This window comes from Orussus abietinus, unplaced genomic scaffold, assembly GCF_000612105.2.
Source record: "Orussus abietinus isolate OABI.00-Male unplaced genomic scaffold, Oabi_2.0 scaffold14, whole genome shotgun sequence".
Lineage (NCBI taxonomy): Eukaryota > Metazoa > Arthropoda > Insecta > Hymenoptera > Orussidae > Orussus > Orussus abietinus.
Window position 1 is genome coordinate 1,212,278 of NW_019395994.1, and position 15,856 is coordinate 1,228,133.

The following is a 15,856-nucleotide window of genomic DNA, read 5'->3' on the forward strand; positions in this document are numbered from 1 at the left end:
GCAGGGCACAATGTGAATCTCTTTCGATGTTAAGAATTTTCTAATTACCACTCATAGTAGTTTGAACGTATCTGGTTAATTGTTGGCGAAAGTCCTGATGCATATTCCAACTTTCAGAACAGGGGAACGGAGCACAGTCGAGGTGGACCAGGCATCGAGTGGTATTGGAGGTCTCAGCGTTATCCACCGAGCGCTCTCGATTCCGGTGACCTTTACAAGGACATCCTCTAGTGACCCTCCGTAGGTGTATAAATAACCTTGCCACATAGAGCGTCGTGCTTCAAGTTGGGGATAATCGATTCCGCCGATGCGCCCCGTCGACGTCACCGGGAGATGTGACCCGGGGTACGGAGAGACGAAGACCTGCCAAACTCGTCGTTTTCGTTTACCGGTCGACACCTGCTGCACGCTCGCCGGGTAAGGATGTCTCTTAGGAAGTGCGCGTGACTCGAAGTACCCACGTGGTCCGGCAAGATGGCGGAAGCTCAAGGTGAGTCCATGGTAAACGGCGCGGCACCCGAAGAGGTCGCTGCGGACGCGGGTGGTCGCGCCACGAACGAAGAGGGTGCAAACAAGAGGAGCGACCCCACCAGCGCCGTGGAGAACGCCAGCATAAAGATGGAGGCGGGAGATTCGAGCGGGGATCAAACCAGATCCGACGAGGCGGTTCTGGAGGCGTCGGAGAACCTTGAGAAACGTGAATCGGAAGTAGAGAATTCCGAGGAAACACCTACCGCACTTTCGAAAGATACCAAGGTAAGGGAGGATAGGTGCTCGGGCAATCTAGGGGAGACCAAGGAGACCACGGAGGAGCAGAAGGAGGTAGGAGCTGACGAGGACAAGTCCGAGTCGAAGGAAAAGACCTCCGGGCAGGCTACCCCAAGGGACGGGGTACCCCCGGAGAAAGACCTACCGGAAAACCTTCCAGAGGGGAAAGAAGAGGAGCAGAAACCTCGGCCCCAGGCGGTTTCCAAGTCCTCGAAGAGGAAGCTGGACCCCAAAAGTGAGTACCAGGAGGAGAGCAGACCCAAGGAGAAGAAGTCGACGAGCGCGGAGGCTGCTGGCAAGTCGGAAGCGGGATCCGGAGCCACCGTGAAAGAGAAGGACCGGAGACGCGGCTCCGGGAGGAGAGGCAGCGAAGAAACCAGGGCGGACGCGGGGTCCGGGGGCGGTGAGTCGAGAGACCGGGTCGTTAAGGAGCAGGATTGTCAGTTTCGGGACGAGGACTCGAGGCTGGAGGGCTCGGAAGTCGGCATCGTCGGCCCTCCCACCGCCGTCAGGGACCTCGTCAGCGAGGAGGAGCTCAGGACGGAATCTGACTTGCCGACCGAGGGCAAGGCGCAGCTGCAAGACCACGTAGCCGAGTGGGTGCAGAACTCGGTCAAGCCGGAGGGGGAGCTGGAGCGACTCGAGGACGACGAGGAGGGCGTCGAGTCTCGCGGCGAGGTCGCCGATGGCTCCCTCGGGAAGCCCAGGAAGGGCAGCGAGCCCGTCGGAGCGGCCTTAGCTTCCAGGAAGTCCCAGCGCGTCGTCGTCAGCAATATCATCAAGAAGAGCATCAAGTGGTAAGTCACCCTCTGACCGATATACACGGCCACTTGGAAGCCCACGAGGTCGCCGCGAATGCGGATCTGGGATGCAGAGGCGGCTTATTAGTCATGGCTCGACGCTGGGCGGGAACTAGTACCTCGGCTCCGAGCAGCTGGGGTCATTCCGGGTCAAGTCGGACCAATTGTAGAGCGACCATTCCTGCGACAGCTCCGCGGCGCTAGATCGAAACGCGGGCCCCTCTTCGCCCGAATCCGTTTTCGACGGTTTTAAGAACCTACGTAGACACTCGAATGCGGTCTTCCTGGGAGACCGTGCCTCGATGTCTACGCACGAGGCCACGTTTTATAGATAGACGAAATCCACGAGATTATCATACATGTATTCTTATGATGTACATATGGAACATTTGTGCGTCATCGGCACATGGAAGTTTTAAGTAGTTTGACGTGAATTCGGAGGCTCTTGAAAAACTAGAGACGCTTATGTACCGATTGGCGGCTCCGATGGAATTAATTACGGACAATGCATTTTGGTCTCTTTTGTGGACGGTTTCGCGCGTCTTAGACATTTCGACGGGGATGTCGTTGTAGTGCCATCGATAGGCTATTTTGTCATTGCCTTTTGAAGAATTCCTGCATTTGTGAAAATCGAATTCGGTAATTCGTTTTGGGGTATTCTTCGGAGTGGCAGGTTTTAAATTAGGTTAAATTAATTTTAACAATGCGTTTCGATTTTCCGTGGACGATATCCCCCGCGGTGGATATTCGACCCCGTTCGAGGGAGCACAATGCTGTGCCGTATCTGCAACTAATATCAGGTGATTACACGAACAGCGACTGATTGCGAGGCGATTCTTGCGGCCGCTGTCAAGGATACGAGGCGAGAGATGAGGCTCAGATTTTTCATGGCCATGGTATTGTTCGATTTGTGGTTTTAACGGCCCACTAATTAGGAATTAGGTACGCGTGTGAGGTAGCCGGGGTGATTTCGTTGGGAGTACCGTGGACGTTTACTTTTCACCTCTAATCGGAGGGTCAACTGCCACTTCGGGTTTGGCGATGCCTCGTAAATTCCTAAAAATAATGTCGGCTCGCTTGGTTTTGATCTCCCGTGAATCATTTGGTTCCTGGAGCTCGGATCGTTGACCTGGTTCGAGGTATCCTATCGCGAGGGGGCATCTGTAACTAATATTACGGGATTGTTCGTATGCCTGCCAAATTTACACCGAATACAATTGCGAGGGGTCGGGCAATTCCACCTCGAGTAATTACGAGGTGCTTTGGTTCTCCTTGAGTCTCTGTAGGTTGTGGCGAATTGCGGAGAGTTCCGACAAACAAAGAAAAAAAAAAAAAAGAAAAAAATTGTGGAGACGGCTCTCCAGCGTCGCAGTTATATTTATATTGACAATCGATATCTTATTTTATCTTGAAGTTCCACGAGCTATGATACGTTCGGAGAATCCTGGAGGATTGTTGACGAGGTTTTTGAAGAACAGGGTCTTGGAGCCCTTCTTCGGAGAGGGAACTTCTTGGGCTAGGGTTATCGGTTGGTACCGTTGCATTTAAATTGGTTCCGAAATAGAGACCAAGCCACACCGAGGCTTAGGATTAGGATTAGGAGGCTCAAGAAAATTATCACGGATATCATGGAAGTGCACCGTTCCCAAGGTGCTCTCGAGCTAGAAGCTCATCGTCGAGGAATTACACGCGGTTTAATAAGTGGTTTCTTAGAGGCGAAGAGCCGAGGTTAACCTCGCCTTGCGTCGAGGAGCGACGAGGGAACGGTTCCGGAGGAGTTCTCCAGGAATCTCGAGACAAGGGATCCATATCTGTCGAGAAGACCGGCGCCGAATGCGACCTTGAAGCGGGGACCAACGGGATCCAAGAAGTACAACATGAAATTCTGAGGAGAAATAACGGCAGCCGTGAAGTCCCCTTCTATCAAGGTCTTCAAGGTACCCAATGCCGAACGGCTGAACGACGTCCTCGGAATTTTCAGGCTCTAGGAGGAGACTAGGATTAGAAGGTTTTGCCCGGAGACCGTTCTCCAGCTCCGAGAATACGGAACGGTTCACCGCCTAGGAGGCTCTACCGTCCACTTAGACCTTGAAGCCCAAGGAACCCAATCCAAGGAGTAGGACGCAACGTTCGGAGAAACGGTAACGGCAAACACGAAAGTCCTCTTTTCCAAGGCTTGCCGAGGGTCCCAGTCCTCGTCGTGGCACCGCCACCTCCCGTTCTAACGCCGCTGTGCCATGGATCCGGTGAAATGTCGTCGATCGCCAAGTCCGCCTTGATCCGGGCAGAAAATCCCAATGGGGTCGAGGTGAGACGAATGAAATTAGCCGATGGTGCGTCCACTCGCCGCGTAGGTGATCTCTGCGCGCTAAATACCACGGGGATCGATACCTCAAAGAGCGCGTCCCTTTGGCACTTCATTCTGGCTTCCTCGGGCCTGGCCTTGGAACCAAGGACGCGAATTCGGGACGACACCTCGCGCTTATGGCTCCGATCATGGTTCGGAGTCGGAGGATCGGTAAGACTCGACTCGGCGTCGCCGCGACCGACCTTCAAGAGAAACCGGGATTACTCGACCTCGAATCGATTTCATGGCACCACTAAACGGGCTGCTAACTGGTCCCGCGAGGACGTTCTCCAGCTGCCCCAGTAATCGTTTAATCTGTCTGAGAGATGGGTCCTCGAATCAGGCGGGATCTTCCCACCGTCAAACGATTTTCTTGGAATTATTTCAGATTAATTTGCGCGTATGATAATTTTAAGTTACGTAATCGGTGGATTCCGATGTGCTGAACCGCTTGAACCTCGGCCATTAGCGGGGTCTTCAAGGTCCGAGCAGGGTGTGTTCGCCATTGGTCGCCCCGGAAAGACTGGGCTGATAACGCCGAAGGGGGCCACCGGGATCGACCTTCAAGTTGTTTGGTTCGGACGATAAACGGGTTGGTACCGCGCGGTTTATTGATACAGTTGATTATCAGGTTGATGCCGATACCCTCTTAGTATCTGCCGTTGGCCTTGCGGTGTTTCGAGATTTCCTCTTCCTATCGGATGTTATTGGGCATTCGCCTCGCGAAACTCCTCCTCGGTCTCGGGCCGAGGAGACGTATGGGATAGCAAACGCCTTATCGACCTCGGAATTGAGGACGCTTCGGGGAATGGAGGCTCTTGCCGTGAGGGTACTCATTGAGACCACCGATCCATTGCGTTCTGTAATGCGATAGGCGTTCTGGTATCAGGGAAGAATCCCGAAGAGACTAGACCTTGATGACGGCTGGTACCGATTATTAGTATCAAGTCTTGGTGCCAATTGCTGATACCGGCAAGGCTAGATACCGATTGCTGGTGCCAAGGTCTGGTATCAATTTTCGATACCTGGAAGGCTGCACTACAATTACCGATACCGAGACATGGTTTCAATTTTTGGTATCAGGAAAGTTAGATACCGGGTATTGGTACCGATAATCTATCTTCAAATGTTGGTACCAGGTAGGTTTGGGGACAAAAGGTTGGTACCAGGAGGTTTTAGTACAAAAGGATATCCGGAAGACTTGTTACCGAACGGTATAATTTTTTGGCTGCTAAAATGCAGTTCAACTTCCTGTATTTTTTTTTTTCTTCATCCGCAAGGCTTCAATGTAAACGACCTCGAGGATAGCGAAAATCTTCCTCTTTTTACTTGGAACCTCGTATCATTTTTTGCAATTTAATGCGAGGTAGGTTTGGGACAAAAGGATGGTACCAGGAGGTTTTAGTACAAAAGGATATCCGGAAGACTTGATACCGAACGGTATAATTTTTTGGCTGCTAAAATGCAGTTCAACTTCCGGTATTTTTTTTTTTTTTCTTCATCCGCAAGGCTTCAATGTAAACGACCTCGAGGATAGCGAGAATCTTCCTCTTTTTACTTGGAACCTCGTATCATTTTTTGCAATTTAATGCAAGCAGTCTTGCTCTTCGCGTTTGATCCGGGCATTATCAGCTGGATTTAGAAGCTCGCGAGAAAATCGACCGATACCAGCGAGAAATGTTCTATACCAAGGATGGGTACCAACAACATAGCGACGCAGCTGATTAATTTGATGGCTAATGCAGGTCGTTCCTACGATACCGAGGATCTTGAAGACCGTCGACACGCCTCGCTTCCCATCGCTTTATCGATGATTAATCCCGCTTCCTATCTGGTCCTGGACGTATCAGTCGATAAGAATTTCCTGAGGGATTGGACCGATGCTCTCGAGGATCGAGCCCTGACGTATGACCTCAGGTTTTCGTGAAACATATATCGTTTATGAAACATTCACCCCCGAAGAGGTGTTGGCAGATTCTCGATAGCGTTTCTACTTTCCGAAAGGGAAGAGTTTAGCCGATCGAGATTCAGCTTTGCGATGATTATGGAGATGCCGATTAGCGTTTGCCATGACTGGAGCGTGGCAAGGTCCTTTTTTTCTCCGCGACGTCATCGGCCGTATCCTTGTCTCCTGGGTCGAACCTTCGACTTTACATTATCCACCGATAACGGTCCTTCCAGGAAATTCCTCCTACCCTCTCTCTTGGCTCGAAGATCAAACTCGTGGGAGAGGAATATTGACGCGCGATAACGCAGGTCGAATTTATCAATAAGAGACCTCGATCAGGCGACTGCCGAAGGTAGCTCCGATCTCTCCTTCGCCGTTAACCCGTACTCTCCACACTTTTAACACCTGTGTAGGCTTTTCTTTTTAATCCCACCTCCTCGGTAGAAGTCCTCCTGGAGAACGGTCTTAAGAACCCTCCCGGGCGTCTCTTCAGCATCTCAAAGGCTTGAACGTATCGCATCAAGGCGCAGACCCTGAAGAGCGACGTGAAATTCTTCGAGATATATTCTGGTGGTCTTCAGGGACGATAACGAAGCCTATCCGAATGATGTCACGGTATTATAAAAATTGCGCGAGTCCATCCGACGATCCCGACGAACGAATGCAGTCGTTGGCGGACTCCAATGGAACCTGAAGAGCGACCTAGCAATTATCCTAAAACTCCTCGGGGTCGATCGGGTGAGGTCTCCTCCGTTCGCGCACCAGCTCGTGTAATCCTTGTAATTGTATGCTCCAGGTGCGCGTTCTTCATGGTCCCTCGTCGGGATGGGTCTCAAAGGTTGCCGCCGACGTCCTCCAGCTTTTTATCTATTTTTAATCCGACTATTTTCCCCCTTCAGCTGGGAACCTTGCTGATGGGAACGTAAGCACTCTCGACTGGTCCCCGGGAGTCGGTGCAATCTGCTAGCCCGAACTCGGAACTGCCTGCATAATCGCGCGATGGCCTGCGATATAAAATACATGAAGACGCCTATCGATCCTGCGAAACCGGGCAGCCCTTGAAGTATGCACAAGATTTACTTAAGGACGGTATTCATATCCGGAGCTGGTTCTCCGACCCTTTCCACGGCGGAGTCACGCGCCCGGCGCGAATAAAGTCCTCCTCGCGTTGCAGCTACCAAGGCTAGTGGAAATTATTAACTGAACCAATTCGGGGGCAGGAATGTTGCATCTGAAAATAGATAGAGGAATGGAGGTCGTCGGGTTGAACTCGGCCGTCCCAAAACCTGGGAAGGAAATCTGGGAAATTGGAGTTTCGGGGTGAGGGCGCGAATAGAGCGCGCAAAATGGCTCTTTGCTTGGTAATCTTTCGGAATGATAATTTTCTTTTAGAGTCTTTGATCATCGGGTGATGGTTGTGGGCACCTGGATACGCGGTACACCGGAATGGAAGCATAATTCGTTGGTAACCGAAGTGCTTTACGGTTAGGGTCTGCTAGCGAAGAATGAAGGCATCGTCTTTGTTCCCTTTTGCCGGGATTCCTTGGACCCGCGAGGGTCCGGGACCAGATGTCGAACACCACGAAGAGGATCCTCTTTTGGTATCGAATCCACCTCGGCCACTATCGATCCCTTGGGAAGCCGAGCGAGGTTAAAATCTGCCGAACGGACTGAACGCGGTGCCAGGTTTCAGGAGCCATCTAGGACACTCGGACAGTTTCTTTCCCAATTACGAGGTGCGATTTTGGATCGGTTATCGAGCTTACGACTTGGGAATCGCTAAATTAGGCGAAGGTCTCGTCAAGTCTTTTATAGGGCGCGAAGAACTATTTTTGACGGGCTTGTGAAATCGGGCGAGCTTATAATCTGCCGGCTAGGCCGGAAGTATAACCAGATTTAGAGGCGTCGGAGTCGTATTTATTCCAGGAAAGAACAGCTGGGGAAATTGCGAATTTGTTGATGGTATCCGTAACGGGGATTCGAGAACCTCAGGAACGTTTCCGTCGTCTTACCTAGGAGCATATTCCAGGAGAAAGCAGCTAGAGAAAGGATGCTTTAATTGATGATACCTGGCACCAAGTCTTTTTTTTTTAAGATGCTTCCTTATGAAACCGACGAAAGTAAATTCGTGTCTTTATCGAATTTGGTATCGTCGTTACCAGGACGATGAGTAACGTGGTATCGCTGGTACCGATACTAGCAAAAAGGCCACTTCCTGATTGGTAGCTCGGTCTAATGGCGAAGTAGGTGTGGTACCAGACACCGTGGACAGTACCGGCTTTGTCGGAGCCACTTCCGGCCCAGAGTGTTTTACCTTTCCCTTTCTCGAAGAAGTAACGTTATATCTCCACGTTGGTACCGGTACCAGGGCTCCGGTGGATCAGACGGTGCCGATTCTCAGGTGAGAAAGTATTAATTCACCGTCGAGGGGTCCGCGGTACCGAATGGGAACATCTTGGATTAGAGGCTTTCCCTAGTAAATTGTACCTTTCCACAGGCAAAGAATATTCACTAGACTTCCGGTTAGGCGCTGGTACCAGGGATCTACCCGCTCTGGTGACTGATAACAGGGTTAAGAAACAGACGAATAACATTCATTTCATGGTGAACCGTCGAATCCAACTCATCCAGGGTGTATTCGACACAAAGAAGCATTTCTTCTACCAAATTCCAGCTCTAAGACAGGAATGATATTACACTTCCGGTTAACTGCTGGTACCGGCAGTAATCTTATAAAAAGTAGGGGAATCAAATCGTGTAAGCAAATGCCTGGAACCGGGCACGAAGGGACCTTTCTTCTTCATGAAATTGTATCTTCTTTAAGAAATAACCTTACACTTCCGGTGAGACGCTGGTACCGGAACTCTGCTTAGCCTGGCCTTCCTGGTACCGGACTCTACGCGTAACTAGGGATAATTTTCATGAAAATGACCGGGTTTATTTTAGAAGCCAGGTGCCAGTGGCACCAGACGTTGTCTCTTCGGCAAGTGGTGCCTCTCTTAAAGAAAGGACGTCAGACTTCCGGTTGGGCGGTGGTACCAGGAGCGAACCGTCCCGGCCGGTACCGGAGCGGAAAAATAACCGGGCCGATTGATGATGGCTAGGGCCCGCGTTCTCCGAGAAAGGAGAGACCGTCTTCTTTGTTCGGACTCGGCCAGGGTCCCGGGGACCTGGCCGAAGGACTATGGCCAGATGTCGGATATGATCCTTAGCAGGCCTTAAACGGGCGCGTGTGCGTAAGCCCGCCCGGGCCCCGGTCGACGGATCCACAAGTAAAGAGCCGCCGTGCGAACGATTCCGACCTCTCCTCTCTTTCTTTCCCTCTTTCTCGGCCACGTCTTCCTTCGTTTCTTCTTCTCGCTCCTTCTTCCCCGCGTCTCTCCTTTCCTCGCGCGATACTCGACTCTGCGCGAAACCCGAGGTCCCTTCCCGTGCATAATGGCTCTCTCCCCCTTCTTCCTTTCTTCGTCCTTTTCCGAGAAACGGCCGCGTTTTCGATTCGGCCTCTCGGGATCGCCGGAGTCCTGATTCCGGATGAATTTTTTTCGGGGAAATTTCGCCGAGGACCCGCCTTGGACTAGGAGCGTGTCCAAGGAAGGATGGAACGATCGGTACCGCGAAATTTTTTGGAAAATCCTGGAATTCACGCACCTTGCACGCGGGAACGCACCAAGGATGGAGGCTCGAGGAATTTAGCGTTTCTTCTTTTGGTTCCACTTTTTCCTTTTCCAGTCGCGTCCAAAATCTCTCCCTTGTTCTACCTGCACCCCCTTTTCTCACGTTTAGATTGGCAGTCGTCAATTACTCCCTGCTCTGGAGAACGATTCAAGAAAATCTCCCCAACGGACATAAATCCGAGTAATTCCGCGGACCCAATAAATTCCTGAACCTCGTTCCATGGATTTCGTCCTTATCCAGAACCCTCGGCGTTCTTCGATTCCCTGCCTGGGAGGAGATTTCCGCACTACCTGGAGACGAAGAAGGAGCGGAATCCCGTAATCAGGGAAACGTAATTAGCGAGCCAAGACCGTGGTCGGAGTCTAGGTCTTCGGATATTCGAGGTTCGTCACTCGGGGGTATACCTGGGGCTGCTGCTTTCCGGTACCGCTCAAGGACTCCCAGGTATGGGGTATTAGGACGCGCGGCTCCGATTTCACCTGGCACAGGTACGCGCCGGTCTGCAGGCCGAAGGCCACCCGGAGGTCGCACCTGGGACCTGGGATGTGGTCCCCGTCGCCATGGTTTCTCCTTCTCCTTTTCCCTGCCTTCTCTACCTCCTCGATCCTTCCCCACGTCCTTGGAATCCTTCGTTCTCCATCGCTCGCCAGGGATTTCAGGCTCCGCCGACCTTTTTTTCACCCGCCACTCTCGATGGTATCTGCCGAATTCTGGGGGAACCTTATCACCGGGAAACCTGGGAGGGAACGCTCTTATTTTTAGGCTCCGTGGACGCTTTCCTCCGACCTTGAAGATTTCGGTCCCCTGGTTACCTTCGACGGGTTTGGGTTTTCGGTTTGGGTCCTAGGGGGCTCGCAGATTTTCCTGGCATCCTCTTCGATGGTATCTTTGGAATTTTCGATGCCTTATCGGCCTCAAACCGGGAGAGCGCGTATTTTTACATTCTCCCTTCTTCTTCGACCTTGGAAGACCTGGTTCGCCGGCGTTCTCCGAGTATATCTGGCTGGTGGTTATTTCATGCGAATGACCCCTTTCCGACCTCCTGGTGTGGTACTGCGCGATACTAGTCTCGGTAATGATGGTTTTCGAGGGGTTTATCAGACTATTGGAAATGCGATGGGTGCTTTTTTGCTCGTTTCTTCTTCTCGACCTTGGAAGATTTTGTTCTCCAATGTCTTTTCCGCGCGGCCTCCTCTTCGATCTCTATGTCTTGGTACCACTTCGTGAAATCTTTTTCCCGGATATATTTGACATTTTACCGTAAGGAAAATTTATTCACAGTTTGTGACGTGTACTCCTCTCTCCGTCGACCTTGAAGAAAAGTCGCGGTTCTCCCCTGTTAGCGACAAGTGTTTTACCCTCTGGCCTTTCCCAACGGCCGCGACTTTTCTTTTCCCTTCTCTCGGAACGTTCCATTTGGATGACATCTCCTTACATCACCGCTCCTGGAAAATGTTTATTAAAATTATAATCGTTGTGACTGAGGAAGAAGTAACGCGTTCAGAATATGGAACTCGGACTCGTAGCGATACGACTTGGAATCGCGTTAAGGACTCTCGTCCTGCAGGAGTTTGCATTCCTTACCCACGGTGACGTCTTGACTAAATCCATTTCTGACACGTGGAACTAATCGGAGAATCGAAGTTAAGTTCGCATTTCCACTTTAAGGATTTATTTGTCCTATTCATACCTTGTACTAGTTTTCGACGTAGCCCTTCGTTCAAAACCTGAAGTAGAGTTCCAGGCTTCGGGAAAGTGGAGGGAACGTTTATAATTTAACTTAATGATCGTCTTTTTTCCCACCTTCCTCTCCTGCGCAACCTTGAAGCTTTGGTTCTCCACATTCCAGGACCTGCCATGCTTTGCGCTCCTTAAAAATTGCTCACCGTCTGAATATAGAGTGCGGATAATATAGAAAGAAGAGGGAAGAGAGGAGAAAAAAAGGAGCACCCTCCATATTAATACTTTCCATGTTATTCGATGAAAAGTAATTACTTTCCAAAATTGCTTTAGAGGATAGTAATTCTCCATCCCTTCGGCGCTATCCTATCCAAGCTGGAAATCAGGAGGAAATTGCCACTCCGAGTTAAAGACGTACTCGAATTCCGTTTCTGGATTCTCATAAATGGTCGCCTTCAGGTGGACCGTTTTCCTCTTCCTTTTTTTCTGGAGCCTTAGAAATCGAGGGGAGAAGGGAAAATTGGGGAAATAAATCTACCCGGAGAGGAAATCCGACGTTTAATTCGAGGTCAGTTTCTAGCGGGGGTTGTCATGAATTTTTCGAACAATAACCCCGAAGTCGTCCGGCGCAGCGCATCTGCCGGTGAAATCCGGACGCGTCCGCGACTCGTCAGGGCCGACGAAATCGCACGTCCTTTGCAGAGTCGGTCTCCAACGTGGAAGGATAATCTCCGAGGGAGCGGAACGAGGTTTCGGGGAACCTTCCGGCGGGAAGGTTGGACCCATGGATCCATGTAGAAGGGTCGGAGGGTATCGCTGCGCGGGCGAAGCCCAGGACGCGAGGGGAAGGGATGGTTGGCGGCCATCTTTCGTTGCTACCGTTCTCTCCCATTCTAAACGCTTCGATATCTACCCTGCTCCGTCGTATGCAATTATTATATCCTTAGAAACATTATTCAACGCAATTTTACCACCTTCATATACCCGTATACCTCTTTAAAAGTTCCAGGACAAAAAGGTCCCAAGCTAGAAATTTCATTTTTTTTTTACTTTTGGCCAGCGGATCCGGATTTTCCCCCACTGTGCGATGTCTCGAATTTCAGACTCCTCGTCGAAATTTGAAATTATAACTTTATGCCCCACCCGTCTCTTCGTAGACTCATGGATGGTCCAGGTCCTCCGGCGAGTGACGTCAACCTTGGCGGATTCACCGATGGGCACGTATCCGTTACCATTCGCGGCTCGCCTCCCCTGCGAGAAACGCTCTCCAGCCCCTTCGGCCGGGTTCACCCTCTTTCGAACCCCTCGCAATCCCGCGGCCTATCGGACTTCAACCCCTAGCCCTGAGTCCCCCGGTCCCTCCTGCGCCACGTCTCGGATAACGAAGGAAGAAATTCTAGGGACGGGACTGGTTTAGCGATTGCCAGCCTTCTCGGCGAATCGAGGCGTCCCTGAGGTCCTGGACGTCCTTCTTCCTTCTTCCCTTACTTGGAAGTCCGGTGACCTTGAACCATCCCCGCGAGTCGAATGATTTAGGGGTCTGGAATGACGGTATATACCTTTTTTTTATATATATATACATCTTTTAACAATGGCTTTCGCCGTCTCGTTTCGTAAGTCGATTCTCGAAAAGCAACGTTTTCTCGACGGAACTGGGGTTTGGTGATTAAGGGCCGATTACACCAACGCTCGATTTAAAATCCTCAAAGGATTACCTAACGCGAGATTAGAGTTAATCGTCGGATTTTGGGTGGTTACCTGACAGCGGAGTTTAATCTTCGGTTGGACCGGTTTTTCTCGGTGCTACATGAATTTCGCTTATCCGAGATTAACTAATCGTGGTTTAGAAATTTCTTGTTAATCACCGTTGACGTAACTGGCTCTGAGAGACTTGGGAAGATTCTCAAGGGGTGATCTCTGGATACTTTTTCTTGTTTAATCGATCGATCGTTAAAACGTTTTAGGAGGGTTAGGGCATTTTTTAGGCGCGAGGGAAGGACCTTTTGGTACCAAAAGCGGAGGGAATATTGCGGAACTTCGTCGAGCTTCATTTTTGCGGGTCGGGACATCTTCGAAGCATTCTTTGGCACTCGTCGACCAATCGGTGATCGATCTCTGGGCATCGGCGGAGGCCTTGCCGAGGACTGGTGCCGGAGTCGAATCGCGATGTTCACCATCCCTGACCCACAAAGAGAGACCGGTTTACCTGACGTAACGATCAATCCTTTTACCCTTTAACGTCCCCGACGCGAACGTTCTCCGTATGATCGGTATCGCCGGTAAACGCCTCCACCCGAGGAGACCCTCGCCGATTAACGTTTCCATTGGCACTTCGTCCTCGCCGATTCGGGACCATTTTCGAGACCGACGCCGTCATAATTTCTGATTTTCTAGCTAAAAGGACGAATTTCGAGACATCTCGTGGGACCTTAGACGAGGGGTGATCTCATAATTTCTCTGGATTTTTTTTTCTCGATATTTTCTTGATGACGAACCTAAGAATTAGGACTGGTACCTCATCTATTCTTTAGTGGTTTTAGGAAGATTGACAAATTGCAACTAGGACCACGTTCGTTTCTTTTTTTTTTTTAAGCCATTTTAGAGGGACGGAACATCGTTAGTACAACGATCTGGTCACTGGCGACAATTCGTCCGATTTTCCTGCCACCGGGCATTAAGATCGATGACTCCACCCTCGACAGTGGGAATATAATAGTAGTGCTCCGAGCGGCGATGCGTAAGGAGAGGCACGGAGAAGTATACGGTTAATTTAGAAGATTGAAGTACCAGCATCGAGACATCCGGGTCTTTAACCGGACCCTGGTCCCAAGCGACGGTCTTCGATGCTGGATGGCCACCCAGAGAAAACTCGTATCAAGGAGGTGGTACCCTGTCCGGCGAGTCCGTCCGCCCGAAGGATTCGTCCTTTTTGGGGCCCAAACTGGGAATTCGGACTTCAAGGCCAGGACCTTGACCCCGGAGGAGCCGGGAGAAGAATCGCCACGCAGAATGCGAGGGATTCCGGTCGACCACGGGACGCCGGTGACGCGTCCGGGTGTCCTTCGAGGTCCTCTTTTCCTCTGCGATCCACCTTGGACCGAAACATCGACGTGGTACCACGTTCTACCCTTGAGATCCGTTCCACCGATACCGCCGTCGATGCCGAGAGCTCGCTTGGTGCTCTGGATCCCAGCATCTGGATATCGAGTTGCAGCATCCAGGCATGGCGGTACCAAATTGGGACCCACCGGAGAGCGTCGAGCATCTCGAGGGTCCCGGCGTATCGGCCGACATCCGGGCACCTGGTCCCCGTCCCGGTGGGTCCCGGAGGGCGTGGGCCGTGGTCCCGGGTCGCGTTGGACCCAGATGGGTGGATGGGTACCACGGGTGCCGGAGCGGACGGCAGGCAGGAAAGCCGGCAGGCCAGGCAACAGGGGGAGGCTCGGACTTGGGTTCGGATGCCGGGTATTGATCCTAGCTAGAACGCAGCGGGGAAGCCGGGACCCCACCTCAAGGATGAAGGGACCCTCCCCGAGCCTCTCCCCTCTGGCCGAGGCTTCTCTCTCCGGCCCGCGGCGGCTGCCCTCGGGTCCTCTCTCTTCCTCTTCGTCCCTCTCTTCGGGGTGCTCCCTGTCGCAGTCTCCGGCTCTCGCTCTCTGCCAACCCGGTACCTCGGTCGGTACATCCGGTGGGTCTGCCAGAGGGAGAGAGACGGGGAGGGAGTCGATGGAGAAAGAGAATGACGCTCTCTCTCTCGAGAGAGACGACGGGAGACACCGAGTGGGGTGGTTGCCCCTTAAGAGAAGAGGGGTGAACCACCTAGCGACCGTGTACCAAAGATACCAGAGGTGGCTCCCGACGGCCATCGTCGATCCCCGGCTCCGAGTTCCAGCCCTGGACTCGGCCTTCGGGGGGTCGGACCCTCGCCGGAAGGAACGTGAATGCGAGGACCGCCGGGCTGGGGGAAAGAAAGAGGAGGGAAGCTGATCTCGGGGCCTCTTCGGGGCCCTCCACTTCGAGCCCGGCCTGGCCCTCCTTTCGGCGAGGTCGAGCGGGTCCTCGGGTACCTGTGGGAACAAACGGCAGAGGCCCTTGGGAAGGGACGAGGACCTCGGGCCCGATCTGGCCACGATCTGGAAGAGGGATCTCGGCCGGTTCCTTCGAGTGCAACGATGGCTGGTATCGCGCTCGTGGAGAACTCCGTTGATTTTTGCTAGCTGTTTTCGACATTTTCTTGGCGACGAGTCCGAGAAAAGTAAAACGGCGGTTCCTCGTTTGTTCTTCGTGAATTTCGGGTGAACGTAAAAACTGCGGCTGGGACCACGCCTACTTTTTCGGGAAGAGATTTTCCAGAGGTGGAGCAGCGTTCATCGATCGATCCGATTACCGTTTCCTTTCGGGGTAATGAAACCGGGCAGTAGAGAACTCCGTGGATCGTGGAGAAGAACCGACGAAAAGCAGCCGGAAGGATGAAATCATCGGGCAGGGATGTCCTCGGCTATTTTGGTTCAAAGGTCCTTATCCATCCCGGTCCTTCGGCGGATGCCGGATCCGGAGCCACCCCCGAGGGAACCGGGGCGGTTCGGACGTCGAAGCAGCTCGCGGCGACCCGCCCTGGGAAGCCATCGGTAGGGG

General features: G+C 52.1%; 1 protein-coding gene across 4 annotated transcripts in view; it reads left to right on the forward strand.

Annotated features, from left to right (window-relative positions):
- The window catches only part of LOC105698245, a 42,046-nt gene that overhangs the window by 1,092 nt on the left and 25,098 nt on the right, over window positions 1–15,856 (forward strand). For all 4 annotated transcript variants that reach the window (XM_012422308.2, XM_012422307.2, XM_012422304.2 and 1 more), the window contains exon 2: window positions 118–1,565. In XM_012422308.2, coding sequence (XP_012277731.1) covers window positions 475–1,565 — 1,091 coding nt within the window. In that variant the 5' untranslated portion in view covers window positions 118–474. The remainder of the gene's footprint in view (window positions 1–117; window positions 1,566–15,856) is intronic.